The sequence below is a fragment of the Quercus lobata genome, chromosome 12 (assembly GCF_001633185.2).
Source record: "Quercus lobata isolate SW786 chromosome 12, ValleyOak3.0 Primary Assembly, whole genome shotgun sequence".
Lineage (NCBI taxonomy): Eukaryota > Viridiplantae > Streptophyta > Magnoliopsida > Fagales > Fagaceae > Quercus > Quercus lobata.
The window spans coordinates 1499705-1518364 of NC_044915.1; the positions used below are offsets into that span (position 1 = coordinate 1499705).

The 18660-nt window shown below is 34.5% G+C and overlaps 1 protein-coding gene across 2 annotated transcripts; it reads left to right on the top strand.

Annotated features, from left to right (window-relative positions):
* The first annotated feature begins 5203 nt into the window (after positions 1 to 5203).
* Positions 5204 to 18660, top strand: LOC115971071 (probable inactive shikimate kinase like 2, chloroplastic). 2 transcript variants are annotated; one of them, XM_031090751.1, is made up of 9 exons: positions 5204 to 5490; positions 6855 to 7045; positions 7133 to 7327; positions 8071 to 8132; positions 9003 to 9069; positions 9170 to 9288; positions 12055 to 12231; positions 16647 to 16779; positions 18197 to 18660. In XM_031090751.1, the coding sequence occupies exons 1-8, from the start codon at positions 5287 to 5289 to the stop codon at positions 16748 to 16750; spliced, it is 1119 nt and encodes a 372-aa protein (XP_030946611.1). In that variant the 5' UTR covers positions 5204 to 5286; the 3' UTR covers positions 16751 to 16779; positions 18197 to 18660. The 2 variants fall into 2 exon arrangements, with proteins under 2 accessions (XP_030946611.1, XP_030946610.1); XM_031090750.1 differs by lacking the exon at positions 18197 to 18660 and having other exon boundaries at positions 16647 to 16924.

Consider the following 18660-nt stretch of genomic DNA (forward strand, 5'->3'; position numbering starts at 1 on the left):
TAAACTGTATTGGAAATTAAATTTGACACAGAGATTTGTTGATTAATGGAAAAAACCTTCATAAGGCAAAAACTCTACCAGTGAATTTAGGTCATCACTCCCAAAAATCTACTAATCAAGAACAAACAGTTGCAAGTATAAGGAATCTTACCACTACCTGGTCTATCCCAAAATACTAACCTATAGTTGAACCCTTACACTAATCTCTAATTAGACTTGATCTTTTAGAGACTTCTTCTCTGCACAAATCTCCAATTTGTGACAAATAGCCCAACAACTTGATGATTATTGTTGGATGCAAAGTTCTTCAATCCACGCTTGTAGACTTGAAAGCAACTTGATTACAAAACCCTAAGACACAAGAATATAGCAGCTTCACAAAAGGTGTGTATCTCAATAAGAGTTTCTATGTGTGTGTCTCTCTGTATTAGATGACGGCTATAAAATAATGCTTTTATATCCTTTGGAACCCTAGAGCATGAAACTATAGAAAAGCCTTGCCATCATGGGCCAAAAACATATCTACATGTTTAGAATCTATAAACCTCAATAGATCGAAGGTATCGTGATTCATCAAAGCTCGATAGATTAGAGGTGTCGAGCTAGGTATCAAGACAACCTATTTTGACTTTTCTTGTACTATTTCTTGAGTAATCTTTATATCTTCAACAATACCATTTGTTATACTTCTTCAAAGTACTTTATGATGATATTGAATCCACTTAGATCTACCTAATTCCAAGTAAAGTGTGTTTTTGTCATAAGATATGCAAATTACATAAAAATGTGACCCTAACAGTTATGAAGTGTTTGGAATGATAAATAAATATCAGCTAGAGATGGAGAAAGAAGGTAAAAAAAAAAAAAAAAGAGAAATTTTCAAACAATATTAAATGACATTTGTTCATAAGAAGCAAATTGGATATTTTTTAAAAATTTTGATACTACCTGATATTAGCCCACTAAAGATAGAAAGAGACAAGGTAATTCAACATTGGATTATAAAAAAATGGGAGGGAGAAACCACATTAAATCGAAATATATTAAATTCACCATCAATGTTTACTTTGTAAGAGGAAAAGGGAGGCGGAGACCAACCTTGAGGAACCACGGGTTTGGCTGGCCTGGGATAATCATTTGCACCTAGAAACTCACGGATATAATTAGCACACCACTGCACTGTAATCTCCCCAGATTTTACAGTACCCCATGCCTTTTTGCATTCCGATTAGACCACATAGCCCAAGCAATGGTCACCACCAAAGATAACAGATCATCATCACTCTCCTTGGTAAACACCAAATACCAAAAAAGGTCCATAAACTCCAAAAAATACAACCTACTGCTATCCCCAGAAATCGAAGTAAGGCCCCAAATATTAGCAGCTAGCTTACAACTCCAGAACACGGGCCTAGTAGATTCGGCCCCACTGTTACATTCTTCACATAGATCAGAGTCCACAATCCCCTCTTCTTGAGATTGGATAGTGTTGGTAAAATATATTCGCAGGCTCTCCATGCAAAGTTCTTCACTTTGTTAGGAATTTAGAGGCTCCAAAGCTTCTTCCAAAATTTCTTGAGATCATCATCGTTAGAGCCACTACCAAGTACATCTCTCAAGTCCATGGCTAACTTGTAGGCACTTCTAAATGAAAAAAATGCCATTTGCAGTGGAGGGCCATATCAAAGTATCATCAGGAAGGGAAAAACTTAGGTAAACTCAAAATAGTATTGGCTTCATGGGGTAAAAAAATTTTCCGGACTAAGGGTCCATTTGGATAAAACTTATTTTGCTGAAACTGAAAACTGAAAACACTATAGCAAAATAATTTTTAAATGTGTGAATAGTACCGTGAAACCCATTTTTAATGAAAATGTTGCTAAAAAGTGAGATTTGTGAGTCTCGTGAACAGTGCACTCGTGCACTGTTCACAGAAGAATAGTCAAAAGTTGCGGCTACTGTTTATGAACAGTAGTCATAACAGTGCATGAAGCTCCTAAAACACATGCAAAAAAAAAAAAAAAAAAAAGAGTAAAACGCAAACGTGGACGCAGAATAAGTGTATCCAAACCCACACTAACTCAATTTTCCATGCACCCCAACTACTATCAATTAAATCACTAACCAAAGCATAATCAGCAAGAGTGTTCTGAGGCTTAATTACCTTGAAAGTACGTAGATGGGGTTAGAAGCCACTTGTTTGCCCATATCTGGATATTTTTACCATTTTCAACTCTCCATCTCACACTGTGTCTTACAATATGTTGAGTTGCCATGATACTCCTTCATGTATAAAATGGTCTTTCACAAAATCACAATCCATAAAATATTTGGCTTCAAGAACACAATAGGCAAGTGATTAGGATTAGATTGCAATTCCATCCTTGTTTTGCTAGTAAAGCCAAATTAAATTCCTTCAACATTTTAAAACCCATGCCCCCTTGAGATTTCGGAATGCACGACTTTTCCTGACTAATCCAAGCTATCTTCCTCTCATCACCACTCTGCCCCCACCAAAAGTTTCGAATCATACTCGTTAACTCATCACATATAGAGTCTGGAATTTTGAAACAACCCATAGAATAAATTTGGACCGCTTAAGCTATTGCCTTAATCAATATTTCCTTCCATGCTATTGATAAGAGCTTCTCTTTTCACCCTAACAATTTATTTTCTAACTTCACCCTCAAATCCAAAAAAGTATCATGCTTTGATAAATAGACCAACCAAAGATGAAAGACCGAGATACTTCTCATGTTGCCTTATCACTTGAGCCTTAAATCAGGATTTAAATTCTACCTAGATGTTAGGAGTATTTTTGCTAAAGAACAAGGAAGTTTTCACTTTATTAAGTTGTTGCCCTGATGCATTCTCATAAACTTAGAGTATTCTCCACAAAGAATCACACTCTTCCATATTTAAACTTAAATAATTGAAAATAATAATTATGTCTTATTTTCTCATAGCACTAAATCCCTAATGCCTTTATCCCTCCACTAATCGTTTTTTTTTTTCTTTAAATTACATGTTTCAATTTTTTTTTTTTACTTAGATTAATCTCTTGAAATAATTGTTATTAGCTATAAATTGATTATTTGTGTTTTTTGTTATATAATTGTTTATTTATTTATTTTTTATTAATGTTGACTAATTTATTTTGTATCAATTTTTCTTCTAATCTTTGGGTATTGGTGCATATTTGTTTCAGGTTGGGTTGGGCCGGAGATTTTTTTTTTTTTTTTGTTAATAAGATCCATTGATGGCCAGAATTTGTGACGGTGGCTGATTGGGGTTGATAAATGGTGATGGCTAACTTTGGGTTGTCACTTCGTGGCATTGAAGATGGGTTGGACGATGTGAGTCTCTTTGCTTGGTGGTTGCAGGTTTATGGGATATAAAATTTTCTGAATTGCTACGATTTTTTGGGTTTATGGGAATAAAATTTCCTTGGTTGTCACTTGGTGGCAAGGGGGATGGGTTCGACAATGATTTTGGGTAGGACCCACCGCAAGGACTATGAAGAGCCGTACAAGTGTACAACATTGTTGAAGATGGTATATATTGTATGATCGAATGCCTTGGCAAGCAATGCAAAGCATCCACTGCTGGGTTGATAGCTGACTATGTAGCCCATTGTTGTGGACTTTCTTGAGAGGGGTTCTAGAGAAAGGAAGAGAGAGAATATAATGATTGAAATGTAGAAGAATAAATATTTTATTAAAATAAAATTTATAAATAAATGATTTAATGTGTATATTTTTTTTAGAAAAATATTAATAACATTTAGAAACTATTTTAAGAATTAATTTTTCTAACAAATTTTTATGTTTTTTATAAAAGTAAAGTTAAAACTTTTCTAATATAGTTTATTAATTAATGATGGTTCTAAGGACACTCATTAGCATAATTTTTTTTAGTAATAGTATAAAATAGAATGATAAGATTTTACATTAAAATAAAGGGTCATGCTAACGAGTGCCCTTAGGACAATAGTTAATAATCCATTTTAAGAAAGTTTTGATACTATTTTTATGAAAAATGAAAAAAATTATCAAAATATTAATTATTTTTTTCTTTTCTTATAAAAATTTTCTTTAAATAAATGGTTAACTAGTGCCCCTAAAGGGCATCTATTAGAGCATCCACATCAGATGTTGCAAAAAAAATGCTATTTTGATACACTAAAAACCTACTTTATTATTTTACCACATCATTTTACAATATCTCATTTATCAGATGTTTTATTCTTCAATTCTATACATTAAAATAATATTCACAACACATTAAAATAATATATTAAATTCCTCCCCCACTATCATCATCAACCACCACCACCACAACAACTATAACAACAACCAGAAAAATTGTTGCAACCACAATCACCAAAAAAACTAGAAAAATTGTTATGGACACAATCACCAAAAAAAAAAAAAAAAAAAAACCATAACCGCCGCCGAATCCACCACCAAATCACAACCACCAAAACAGAAAAACAAAGACAAAAATAGATCAGAACAGAGATCAGCACCACCACTAATTCGCCATCACCAATTCGCCCACCACCAATTCGCCCATCACCAGCTGACCCACCCATCACCATTGATCCGCCCATCACCATCTCAACCCACCCACCGTCATAACCCACAACTCGAACCCACCCACCACCGATCTGTTCATTCGAACCCACCCATTGCCCAACCCACCCATCAAACCACAGCCAAAAAAAGTGAACAGAAAAAAAAAAAAAAAAAAAAAAAGAACCCGAAGCGAAATAGAGAAGACAGATGGTCGGTGGCGTCGAGTGGTGGTCTTTGGTGAGATCGGTGGCATTGAGTGGTGGCCATTGGTGATCGGCATGCTGTGGAAGACAAATAGAGAAGACAGAGATGAGAAGACGGAAAGAGAGAGATATTTGTGATGAGGAGAGAGAAAAAGGAAATAAAATAATAATATATATTATGCAATTGTTGTTCGTACCGTGTCAAAATTGTGATGGTACTATAGCATGTTGCAAATTTTTGGAACATTTAACACATCTAATAAAGGAGCGTTTTTGGTGTTTAGTGTGCCAAATATCAAATATTTGGCATATTTGACACATATGATGTGGATGATCTTAGCATTTCTCTAAAATACGTAGTAAAATAAACAAGTAATAAATGATGCGAGTGCTATATCGTGACTGTTGTTGTGGATAAGGATACAGGATGTGAACCGAATCTTAAAAAATGTATAGCATATAGCAAAGCAACCACCAATCGAAGGAGCTCGGAGTAGTCAGTTAAAATGTCTACCATTACTGCCTCTCTCTGCTTTCTTTCTGGAAACAAAAACCCAATCAAAACCCTAAACTTATCTCCTTCAAATTCAAATTCAGTTCGGAGATGGAGTAGTCACGTCATCAAGACCTCCTCCTCCAACTCCAATCGCCTCTCCTTCAACTGCAAAAGTGCCTCCACTATTCCCTTCGTCTCCTCCAAAAACTACGAGGTATCACTTTCTTCTTTCTTTTTTCTTTTTTAACATAAGCTACAATTTCTATTCATTGTTAAATTTCTTTTCTTTAAGTACAAACATAGGAGGAGAGAAAATAGTCTGTATATTAACCTTGTACAGTAGAGAGCCTTATATAGGCTAAGTATGCATGAAGTACAAGTAATAGGAGCATACTGCAAGTACAGTTTACTGGGCTAAGGCCGATGGGCTAAGCTAGACTAAGCTATATACTAACAAATACAAAGAGGGTGTTTATAAAACGCAGGTACTCTCAAGAAATCATAGGATAAGGGAAAGTTTAATAAGATTGAATGTCGGGTTATCAAGAAATAACATCTAGTGTAGCTAAAATGATGAGAATATTGAGATGGATAAGTGAAGATACAATAGGATGTGAACTGAAGAAATCCTCCTCAAAATAGAGGGAAATGCTTGTGATAGTTTGGTCATGTGCAAAGAAAAATAATTAATGCATTGATGAGAAAGAGTGATTTCGTTCGAGTCAAGGAGGTGTTAATTAAGGAAATTATATATATGTGCCCAATCTTGATTAATCTGTTGAGGTCCCCCATAGCTAAATCCCAAAGGTTTTGGACTAAGGCTTCTTTCTTTCTTCTAAAAATACTTATTTGCTTTTTGAGCATTTTCTCTTCTTCCTTGAATGAAGTCCTGCATGTTTGCTTTTGGGAATTAAATTCAAATTAGGGTTGGAAACTAGAAAGTTCTTTGTTAGGCATAAGGGATAGGTAGTATTTCAGTCTCATAGTTCATATTTTCACCAGATGAATTTTTATTATTAAACAAACAAATGAATATTAATGTAATAACAACGAATGTTTTTCACACTGTGTAGCTACCCAATAAAGTGAAAAATCACCTAAAACTAGCAAAGTAGCAATGTCATAACAAAGAATGGAGCACACATGCAATTCTGAGGAAAAGGGTATTCAATAGTGAGTTTATCATGCAGATCTGTTAGATTAACATCACTTCATTTTATTAGTACAAAAAGCTATATCAAGCTTTGGAATAATTAATCATTCGGTACAATCCTCTGAAATGAGCATTTTTCAGTTGGGTGGTGATGTGGAACTGGTGGTCAGGACAGAAAGTTATTGGATGCGTATCCTTTATGAAGACTTACTTTGAGTAAAGCAGGCCAATGTATTTTCTAAACCTCAAATAGGCTGATGCCTACAGAACTTCTAATATTCTAGCATGAAGCAATATATAGTCATAGATATTAACATTCATCATAGTAAAGAATTTTGAAACTTAATGAATAGTTTAACAATCTTTTGGTTCTTTTACCAGATGGGTTTGAATTCATCCAATTTAACTATGTGAAACATATGCAGTTTTCTGATGGTTCTTCTGAGGTGGAACTGAGATTACAACTCGGGGCCCAGGACATTCAAAGTTACAGAGATATATCTGTGGATGCAAATGACAACTCTTTGAAAATTAGAATACAGCGCTATGGGTCTGTCATCACACTTATAGAAACTGATCATCTATTTGAAAAAATAAAGCCCGCTGAAACAATATGGTTTGTGAATGATTTTTTTCTTTTTGAACTTCTAAAACCAGTATATAGGTCTTCATTGTTTAGACAGAGGCTTCATGCTTTGGACAGGTACATAGATGATGATCAACTGGTTGTGAACTTGAAGAAGCAAGATCCAGATTTGAAATGGCCTGACATTGTGGAGTCCTGGGACTCCCTGACAGTGGGATCTCTGCAACTTTTGCAAGGAACAGCAATCTTCATTGTTGGGGATTCAACTGAAATTAACGAGACAGTGGCTCGAGAAATTGCAGTTGGTATTGGGTACTGATTTTATTTTCCCTTTAGCTAACAATAATGATCACTGGCTAGTTACAACTTTACACCGAATTTGACCAGCTGGTGTTAGTAATTATGCCAGTCTACTATCTTTTTTTATTTATTTTATTTTATAAATCATCCGTGTTTTTATCAATTTTTAGTTTATCACTCAGTTAATAAGTCTATTCGTTCCTATTTGTTAATGACAATCTACTAATTTCCAATGAAAAACATGTAATTATCAATTATGAGTACCTTCTATCCTGAATTGAATAAAATGGCATCACAATGTGCCTCAATAAGTCGGTTTTTATTAATTTTTGCCTATTGGACTAAATCTGGATTCAGCTTATTGTTCTTTTTTAAGCTTCCAACAGTTGTAGTGAGAAATAAGCTCTCATTGCTACTTTTAAACAGAAAGGTATCCTTTTTTCACTATTCCCATGCTGGTTTGTGTAGCCAGGAAAACGCATACATGGCCAGCAAATATGCACTTTCCAGCCAAGGAGGAGGTTCTCTCCAACTATAGCGGACCTTCATTTCCTTCTTGTAGTTTAATATCATTACCTATCCAGGAACCCTTGACACAATTAGGATTAGTTAATAGCATAATGAAAAAATACCAGATCCATTGCTTGCTTACATCATACAACGTTCTGCCAATATTATCCAATAAATGTATTTCTCTTTGTTTTTGAAGTATCTCTCCTCTCCTAATAGTTCCATTGGGTTGATACGGTCTTCAGGTACACACCACTTACCACAAAAGAGTTGCTTGAAACATATGCGAAGCAAACTATTGATTCATGTAAGTGTATATTGTCAACAATGGTTATTGGTCATTAAGGTTAGATCTTTGCCTTCCCTGTCCAAGCTCATCACCCATACGTAAAATATTAGGGGCTTAAATCCCCAGATGTGTGACAAAAGAATCTGTAGTATTTAGATTTGTAGTTTCTTTTTGAAGGATACTGCTATATTATTTTGCATTATAAGACAGCTATTGACTAAAAATTTGATGATTTATGATGATGATGGTAGTAGTAGTGGTGGTTATGAAGCTGATGAAAGACAATGTACTTACATCCAAAGATGTGAGCAAAATTATACAGCGGGTCTAATTAGACCTGATAAAAAAAATAGATGTGGCTAATTCTTATGGTGCATACTGAACAGCTCTGTAGACATTTAATTATCTAGTATATGGTTGATTTCTTTTGTAGAGGGTTGGAACATTATTCACGCAAAACTATTAATAGTAAATGATGTTATGTTTCCTACAATTTTTATGAACTAAGCAGCAAAAAGCTCTTTTCAATTAGCCTGTTAAGAGGCATGTCTTCAATTGGATACATCAGATTTTGTATTTCTTCTTGAAGTTATCCATGCTGTCGTCAGTCTCTTTCTCTCCTTAAATGCCTTATTTTTGCATTCAAATGCAGAGTTACACCTTCAATTTGCTTGTTCTAAAAATTTTATCTTCTCCATGTTACATTCTATTTGTCTATGCTTTCATTAGCCCAATATTTTACTCCATAAAGAAAATAACCTAACTGCTATGGTTTACCTTATGCAATATGTATGATCTAATAAGTCTCAAAAAGGTGATCATAGTTATTGCTTGAAATGACTTGTATCTTCCACCTCGCATTGCATTAACAAGTCTAATCAATTCCAGGGGTGCTTACTGAAGGCTCTGACTCTGTAGCAGAAGCAGAAGGTGCTATATTAGAAAGTTTAAGTAGGTACTGTCTATGGCTGGAATTGATCAATAGATTTTTTTTCTTTTTCTTGTTTGGGTTAGAAACAGAGAGCATTCTTTTCTGGGCTTGGTTGGTTTTGCAGTCATGTACGGGCTGTTGTTGCAACGTTAGGAGGGCAGCAGGGAGCTGCTAGAAGGGCTGATAAATGGCAGCATCTCTACGCAGGATTTACTGTATGGCTGTCCCAAACTGAAGCTACAGGTAATTGTGTGTGATATTTTATTCTTTGCCTTTTATTGGATAAACAAGTCCAAGTAGTGTATCTTGTGAAATATACTTTCTTAGAAGCTGTATCACCATCTGTGGGACCCAAATTTACATATAACAAGTTTATGTGAGAAATTCTTCACTTTATTCAAAGTATTCCTGAACATAAGTAGATTTATTTTATCTTGAGGACATCTTCAGATGATGTACTTATCTATTTGCATCCAGACCATAGCCAATACTTGTAAATACCTGAATATATGCTTACTTAGATGTGACCCATCCAAACAGCCATCATCACTCCTGTGAACTTACTTCAAACTGGAAATCTTTGAAAAAGAGATCTCTCATTGATGTACTTATCCAAGAGAGAGAGAGAGAGATCATTGATCAGGTTATATGCTTTTTTTTTTTCTTTTTGGAAAGCATTTTGTCAAAATCAACTGTTTTTTCCCCCTAAAGAGCAGATGTAATTTTCATGCTTATGTAACCTGCACAATTGGCTGGGGACCATGCTGCATGAAGTGGAGGTCACTAATTCGAATCTCCCATTCCATTCCCATTGGGATCAAAACGTTTTATAATAATAATGCTTATGCACTTGAAGTGAAGAACCTGACTCAAAACTTTATAGTTTACAATTAAAAGCTGTACATGTATGTGACAATCAAATTGGTTGTACAAATCATCAGTAAAGTAGAAGTTATAGTGGAGTGGAGAACTTCAGTTGGCTTATCTTACACGATCTCAACGGCAATTTGTATAGATTGGACCACAAACTTTAAGGAACTATTGGCATTAGATGGACTGAGTTCTTTCAGCTTTTGAGAGAGTATATTTATGGTTGCCTAAAAGTATGTAACATAAGTGTCTCACTTGGGCTTCAGATATGACAGCCTCAATAAACGATGATGATTTTTGTGTCTAAGAATATTTAGGTTATGCTAGTTGTGTCTATTCACTTGATAATTGAAGTTGCATATGTTAATGTTTAGGGTAGGTGTTTTGCTAATGAGGAATTCAATTGACTTTCTTAGGATATTTGGGCCGTTCTCCTTGGGCTAATTTAATTACCTCCTAACTGTTTTGATTCCGCATAAACTTTTCTGATTTCTCTCTCCCGTAGCTCCTCCAACTCTTTTCTTGTTAGAATAATGGTCAAATGGTTAAACTCACCGTTTTCTAATAGCTAACAAGAATGATAGTTAAATGATTAAATTCATTATTTTCTAATAGCTTAAGCTTTTGGGAAATTATGAATTTAACCATTTTGCCAAAATTCTAACATTTCTTTTATTCTTTTAATTATGACTAATGCATTGAATTCATGTTCTCATATACCATCTTGTGAACCTTAATGTCCATAAAGCTTAAAAGCATGTTTGGTACACTAAATAAGGATCAGAAGATTATAACAAGAAAGGTAATTTTTATTACTGAGAATAAAAAGTGTTGTAATAGAATAAATAAACATATTCATACGTTTGGTTGTAAGGTGTAAAATTAGAATAAAATTTAAGATTTATATTTAAGAAATATATTACTTATACAATTATATTTCCATTTTTTTTTTTTTAAATTTAGGAGAGAGAAGTTATTTTTTATGTTTTTTTATTTTTATAATTGTTATGTGCATATAAAAAGTTTGTATATTTGAAAATATATTAATTTTTTAGAAGTTATTACACCTACCAAGGAATAACTATTAGAACCATTTTAGAGAAGAATATTTATTCCTCATTTTAAAGAATAGTTATTCATAAGAAATGACTATTCCTTATAATAAAAGCATAACCAAAGCACAAAATAGCTAAACTATACAAATAATTATTACATTACAGTGTCTATTACAGTCTACCAAACATACCCTTACATTTATTTTTTTGGCTAATAAGAGTGTCCTGAGCTCTTCAAGCACCTAACTATTTGCGTGAGTGTGTATAACCACCCATTTTACACACACTAGGTAATTACAAGAAGGATTTCCTTCGAAGTGGCCCCAAAATGCTGGCTAGAGGCTTTGAACCCAGGATTTCATGGATCTCATGAAGCCTTACATAGAAACTGCTAGACCAACCCCTTGAGGTTACTTATTCAAGGCATAAGTGCAATGCTGCACTAGTAATGATCTTCAAAGCTTGATTTCAATTTATTTCAGTTCAGTAAGATGGGTATATAAGTGTATTGCCAACTTCAATCACCAAAGATACTTAGTAAGTAATAAAAAGATTTAAGCACGCCTGGAATTACGTAGTTTTTAAAGAAACTTCCTGTGCTTATTTTAGGATTTCCCTTTAATAGCACTCCTGGGAAGTATGTTGATTGAAGTTTGCCTCGCAGTCCTCTTCCCTATGCATGTACCTCAAATCATGTGATGAATTGGTTGGTGATCATGGTAGTTACATACTAAATCCAACAATGAAAGGGCTCATTTAAGAGATCTTTAGGGTCAAAGGGCCTTATTGGATATATAAATATATCATCCTTGCAGTAAGGTCAGTTCAACAGTAGATGTCTTTTAAAATTTATTTATTTATCTAATTCTGCAGATTTTGCCTTTGAATCAATTGTAATTGGGCCATTTATTTTGATGGATTGTGGCCCACTGTGAATCTGCCTCCCGTCCAGCTGTAATTCTCAACCCAAATTTCACATTTGAATCCCAATTAATAATCCTCTGCCTTGTTAGTTTAGGTTTTCTTACATAATAATTTTCACCTAAATTTCAGTTAGGATGGTTGTTAATAGTATTCAATGCAGATGAAGATTCAGCAAAGAAGGAGGCAAGGAGGCATATTCAAGATGCTAGATTAGCTTACTCAAAAGCGGATGTGGTTGTCAAGCTTCAGGGTTGGGACTCTGATCAGACCAAAAGTGTGGCTCAGGCATCCTTGAGGGCCATTAAACAGTTAGTTCTATCAGACAAAAACCTTCCAGGTACTCAATTATCATATTGGCATTCCATCTTTACTCCCTAGTTGATAGTTACTACAACAAAGACGGCCTCACTTTCATATAATCTGCATATTTTATATATATGGTAAGTAAAACCTGTGGAATGTAGTGATAGTTTTTGAACTGGAAGCAAAGCAATTGTGGCATGCATTCTAAACTTTTTTCTTTCCATTATGATAGAACAAAATACCATCAATTGTGGCAGTTGTCAATTGATGGTATCTTGCTTCGGTGCTCGAGTGAGATACAGTACGATGTTTCTTGGCACTCAAGATATGGGGATTATGACCAAGACAAATATAATAGCCTCTGATAGAGTGATGATCATCAGGGCTCCCAACATAATCAACATCTGAATATGCTTCTAAATGTGTAGAACCAGTTTGGTAAAAATGACTATGATTAGGAGTTCTCTTCAAATAACGTAAGATTCATTTAACATCAATCCATGAGTCGTAGGTTTGTGCTTGAACTAACACACTTGGTTTACCACAAAAGAGATATCTAGGTGTTTCAAATAATGTAGCACCCCAACAACACTTAGATATTTAGTATGATCAAGAAGAGGATCACCATCATAAAGACTCAATTTCTATCTAGTGTGAGCAGGAGAAGAAATGGGCTTGACATCCTAAAATTTGGTGTGATATAACAAGTCCATTGTATATTTGGTTTGAGTTAAGAACAAACCATTAGAACTGTATACTACCTCAAGACCAAGACAAAAAATGCAGAGGTCCTAAATCTTTCGAAGAAAAACAATTTCCCCAGGTATAAGCTTAAAATATGAGATAAATTATTTCCAATGATTAAAATATCATTAACATAAATAAGTAGAATAATCATCAAATCACCCTCTCCTTTTTTGTTGAGTAAATCATTTCATAACTGTATAATACAATTTTTGGATTGAGAAGCATACCTCTTCTCTAGTGAGGTCCATGTTGCATAAGGCAATGAAAAACGAGCCACTGGATAGCATTGATGGAGAAAGAGAATGATTTAGGCCTTGTTTGGTTTAAAAAAATGGTTACTCATCACTTAGTTTCATCACCCATCACTCAGTTTTCATCACTCATCACTTATCACTTAAAACATCCCACCCCCTTTGGCACCATCACTCACTTGTTATCACTCAATATTTTTCAACTATTTGTGGGTCCCATATATGTACCTTGTGCACTTTTTACTTTTTTTTTTTTCCTTCAACCCCAGTACCCAAACTCACCGAACCAGTGAAAAAAAAAAAAAAAAAACCCAGAAACCCGAAAGAAGGAAAGAAAAAAAAAAAAAAAAAAAAAAAAAGAAGAAGAAGAAGGAAGAATTGAAGACCGAATCAGTGAAAAAAAAAAAAAAAAAAAAAAAAGAGGAAGAAGAAGAAGACCGAACGCAGGAGAAGAAAGGAATAAAAAAAAGAGTCAAAGGTCAAAAGTTGTGGCTATGGGTTTCTCCATGTATGTTTAATTACAAAAATGTCATTGAGTTATGAGTTATGGAAACTAAAAACAGCTAAAATGTGTTTTCAGTTTCCATAACTCATAACTCAAAAATCAGAGAATTGAGTGATGAAAACTGAATCACAGATTATGAGTCATAGAGTCCAAACAAGTACTCTTCCGTGGGCCCCGCCAGTTTTGGATCATGAGTTATGAAAACAAGATGATATCACTCAAAACTCTCCTAATCCAAACATCACCTTACCATCTTTGTCACGCTTGAATTCTGAAGGACATTGATCTATACCATCTAAAAATCCCATGAAATTCTTGTTCTTCAAAATTGGAACAATTTGAGCAAGCCAAAGAGGATAATTGGTTATATCAAGTTTAATTGACATGAACCCTGAAAGGCTGGGTACCACGACACCAGTTGAAGAGTTGTTGGCTTCCATTGAAACCAGCTATAAGCTGAAGAAAAGAAAAAAAAAATGATTATATGGTCATTAGACGAATGCTCTAGTACCATAAAGGAATACAAAATAGGAAAATTATTTGTATTGTATAAGTAGTCTTTTCTCTGTTGAAGGTGTATCTTTCCCCATAGTCAAAGTGTTATTTGTCAATCTCTGTTTTCATTAGTGAAACTGGCAAAAGGGAGGAAGTCAAGGCCGAAACGTGACTTGATCAGTAAAAAAAGAACAAGCGTATGGACAGGTCATTGAGAGCATAGGCAAGAGCAAGCATATAGGCTTTGAACCAATAATAAAGGAGATCTGGTTGGGGGAGGGATAAGTGAGGAGACCTATGCTTATTGGAGACTGGAACTACTATGCGATACTAAGGTCGAGTGGCTTGCCAACAAGAAGTAGAACCACACAATCGTGAGGTGTGTTCTGTCTTGTATATATAGAAAAGATTACAAACACAATTCCCTAAACTGTAAGGATTTACAATTACAACCAATCAGTTGCAAAACTTTAGGGATTTACAATCATAGCAAATCAACTAAACTCAAGTAATATACAACTGTTACAAATTAAATCATTGATTTGTAACGGATGGTTGGGAAAGAATTAAGCGAGTGATATCTGGTGCCCTATCTTCAGCAGACTTTGAATTTGAATTGTACTCATTAGTCAGCTGATTATCAATTCAAGTATTGTTATTTTAGGATTTAGCCTACTATAAATATCCATCAATGAGTTCACTGTAATTTGTAATAGAAAGCTTAATAATAGATATATAGCCATCAAGAGTGTTTTTGTTGTGGTTGTTAGCCTAAGGTTTTAAATTCCTGTGTTCTCTCTCTTTCTATTTCTTTCTCTGTTTCTCCTCTTTGTTTTCTTCTTCATATTTTCCATGTACTCTATAATGTTTTCAAATCTATGTTAAGCTTTTTTTTACGTGGTATTGTAGTTTTTTTTTTTTCCTAATAGAGGCTATTGCAAAAACAAGTTAAGTGGTTAAAATCATGCTTTCAAGTTCATGTCAATTTGTTAGTTATGTTTTTCTTTTTGATTGTCTTTGGAACCTTTAGATTGGACGTAATTAGTTCCCAAAAATGACTTGAATTTATACTTATGGTTATACTTTTGTTTGTAGTGTCTCCTGTTTAAATCTCACTTCTTTTTGTCAAAATTAATATTGGGCCGAATTATTGGCACTCCAAGTGCTACTTAAAAATGAGGGGTTACGAGTCATTACTGGGGATTGTGATAGTTTGGCATTTCTTTTATATTAGTTGAGTTTCTACTTAACAAGCTGCAACCTACTATACTCTTTGGTTTGGAATTTTTTTTTTCATTTAACATTAAATTGCTAAGAATTTCGTTAGTTGCCCAGTTTCAAAACAAAGTGGAAAAGTAGCATCTCGAGTTTTTAAAACTCAAGTTCCGGGTAGAAATCGAGTTTTTAATACTCGAGATCCTAAGCTTCAAGCATCTGATATGGATTTTTTTCCACGTGGAGCCACATTGAAATCGAGTTTCTAATACCCGATTTGTGATCATATTCACACTTAAGCGTCCAGACTCCAGAACACAAGAACTCTCCTTCACACCCAAACATACAAACCCCAAACCTAACAAGCGCATCTCATCGGCAGCAGAAAACCCATCAGCAAACCCTCACTCTACCGAAGACAAGTGCATCTCATCGGCGGACGCTGAAGTGTTTTGGAATATGATCACCTCACTCAACTCTCTCACTGCAGATCAGCCCACCCAGATCGTACCTCTTCAGATCTGTTCTTCCTCTGTTTGTTCTTCCTCTATTCTGACCCAAATTGTGCCTCTTCAGATCGTGCATCTTTGAGCTCCAGATTGTGGTTTGGTGTTCTTCAAAATCGAGTCTTAGAGACTCGGTTTTGCTTTTTAGAACTCGAGTCTATAAGACTCGAGATCTATGTGGCATCATACTGCCAACTTACCAAGTGGAAATCAAGTCTTCAACTCTCGAGTTTTAAATTGAAATCGAGTCTTTAATATTCGAGATGCTAGTTTACAAAAAAATTTCAAACATTTGTTAACTTATGATATTGTTTCCCTCACTATGCTAGGCTGCAAATATCCCCCTTTGGTTTGCATCGTTATGATAGAATTTGAAAGATGGCAATGTTGACAGCAACTGATGCAGCACCCCTTTCTTGCTGCTACTCAAATTGATTGCGCCATAGATACCCTGTAATATATTTGACCTACAATTTGCTTACATAGAAAATAATACCCAAAAAAAATAAAAATATATGTTGCTTATAGAAGAACAAATAGACAAGTGAAACACTCAAGTTGAAATTTACTAATAATCAATGGTGAAATTTTGCAATTCTAGAAGGTGGACTGGTACAAGTCTAGTCAGTCCTCTCCTCAATTGACCAGTCTCTTTCTCATTTAGTTTTTTTTTTTTTTTTAATAATTTTTTGGGCAGTCTGACCAGCCTGTTTTGTGTTTTGAATTGAAGGTAAGAAAAGGCTTTATGTAAGGCTGGGATGTCGGGGTGATTGGCCAAACATCAAGCCTCCTGGTTGGGCCCCATCAGCTGGTGATGATGCAACGTTGACCTAGTGCAGTATGAGTTTAAAAACTCTGTGCAAGTATGTTCTCCAAATTCTTATTGTTTTTTTTTTTTTTTTTTTTTTTTTTTAACAAAAAAGATAGAAATTCTTATTGTTATTATGCCCTGATGTAGCTGTTAGAGCAGTAACAGGAATATTCTTTATAATATTCTCTCTTTTTTAATACATGATAATAAAGAAACATCCTTGAGCGGTAACTACAAGTGGGATTATAAGAATAAGGGCAAATTCCGTTAACTTACTAAGGTTTGGGCTAATATGCCAACCGAGTTTAAGACATTTTCAAATTAGCTAATTTGGTTTTTAAAGTCAACTAAGTCTCTAAACACTGTAAGGTCAATTAATCATTTTTCTCCCATCTTAGGAACCAAATTGGCCAATTTTTTTAAATGTCTTGGATTTGATTGCCATCAACCCTTTAATTTCACCGTAAAAATAAATATAAAATAAAATCTACTGGTGGGTGAATCACAATGAGTGTATATTTATGCATTTTCCTTAGCTAAAAACTAAATACTTAATTCCATTCTTCCCATGTACTTTTTTCATTTCTAAGAAAACATTCTGTTGATAAATAAATCTCACGAACCTCTCATACTAAACGTTTTGAGAGTTGTAACGGAGAGCACCGCCACTATGTGTGTCTCATATGTTCATCTTCTTGCATGTGTCATATTTGTACCTTTCTTTTGGTTGCAATGCTTGTGCTTTTAGCGCAGAAAAGACATAAAAGACATACCGGAAAGAATAAAGTTTTGCTATAAACTTTGTTATAGTCAATTGTTTTAACTCCCATTAAAACAAAATTAACATGATTACATATTTTGAAAATTTAACAATTTTTTATTTTCTTATTATACATATCAAATTTTGTGTTAATCGAAAATTGTTTAATATTCAATCCATAAACTTATTTTTATACCTAACTTTAAACTACAAAAACTTGAAATTTAAATATTTGATTGATGACATAGTTATGATCTTTGATCTTTTAAAAATTTTGCAATCATAGAAGATATAAGAAGAAAATATAATTTAATAGTGGATTTATCAAAATTCACATCTAATAAAAAGATATTAAACGAAATTGTAGTTATTGGCTATAAACTAGTTTGTAACCAAACCTTAACTTCAAATAGTAGAGATTCTAAGAGCATCCACATCAGTGGGTGGAAACTCTTGTATAATAGAAAAAACCTCCATTTTTACACATTTTGTCTCAAAATTGCTCTACATCAGTGCTTTCAAAGTCTTGTATAATCATGTATATTTATCCACGAGCTACAGTAACCGTGAATATATACACGGTTACTGTAGCTCGTGTATACAATATTTTAATAATTTCTGATTCGCTCCTTTTTTTTCTCTCTTCTCCATCTGCACAACTAACCATCCCTCATCATGTTCTTTCTTCCTCTGATACACACTCCCACAGACACAAAATCAAAAATCAACTACAAACATCAAAAATCAACCACAAAATCAACAACAAAATCAACCACTAGAACAAAATCGTTTGATCGGTGATTGCGGATCGTGGATTGGAGAGGCGATTTGGATCGGTGTTGATGGAGATCGGTAATGGGTTGACGGAGATCGGTGTTGATGGAGATTGGTGTTGATGGAGATCGGTGTTGATGGAGATCAGTGATGGGTTGACGGAGATCGATGAGATCGGTGTTGATGGAGTGCTTGAGATGGGTTGACAGAGATCGGTGTTGATGGAGTGCTTGTGATGGTGCTTCTGGGTTGACGGAGATTGGTGGATTGGAGAGGGGTTGTGGTGCTTGTGATGGCTGTGGTGTTGATGGAGTCCTTGCTCTGGTGCCTCTGGGTTTTGCCCGTGAGAGAAAGAAGAAGAAAGAAGATGAAAAAAAGAAAGAGGAAACGGCAGAGATA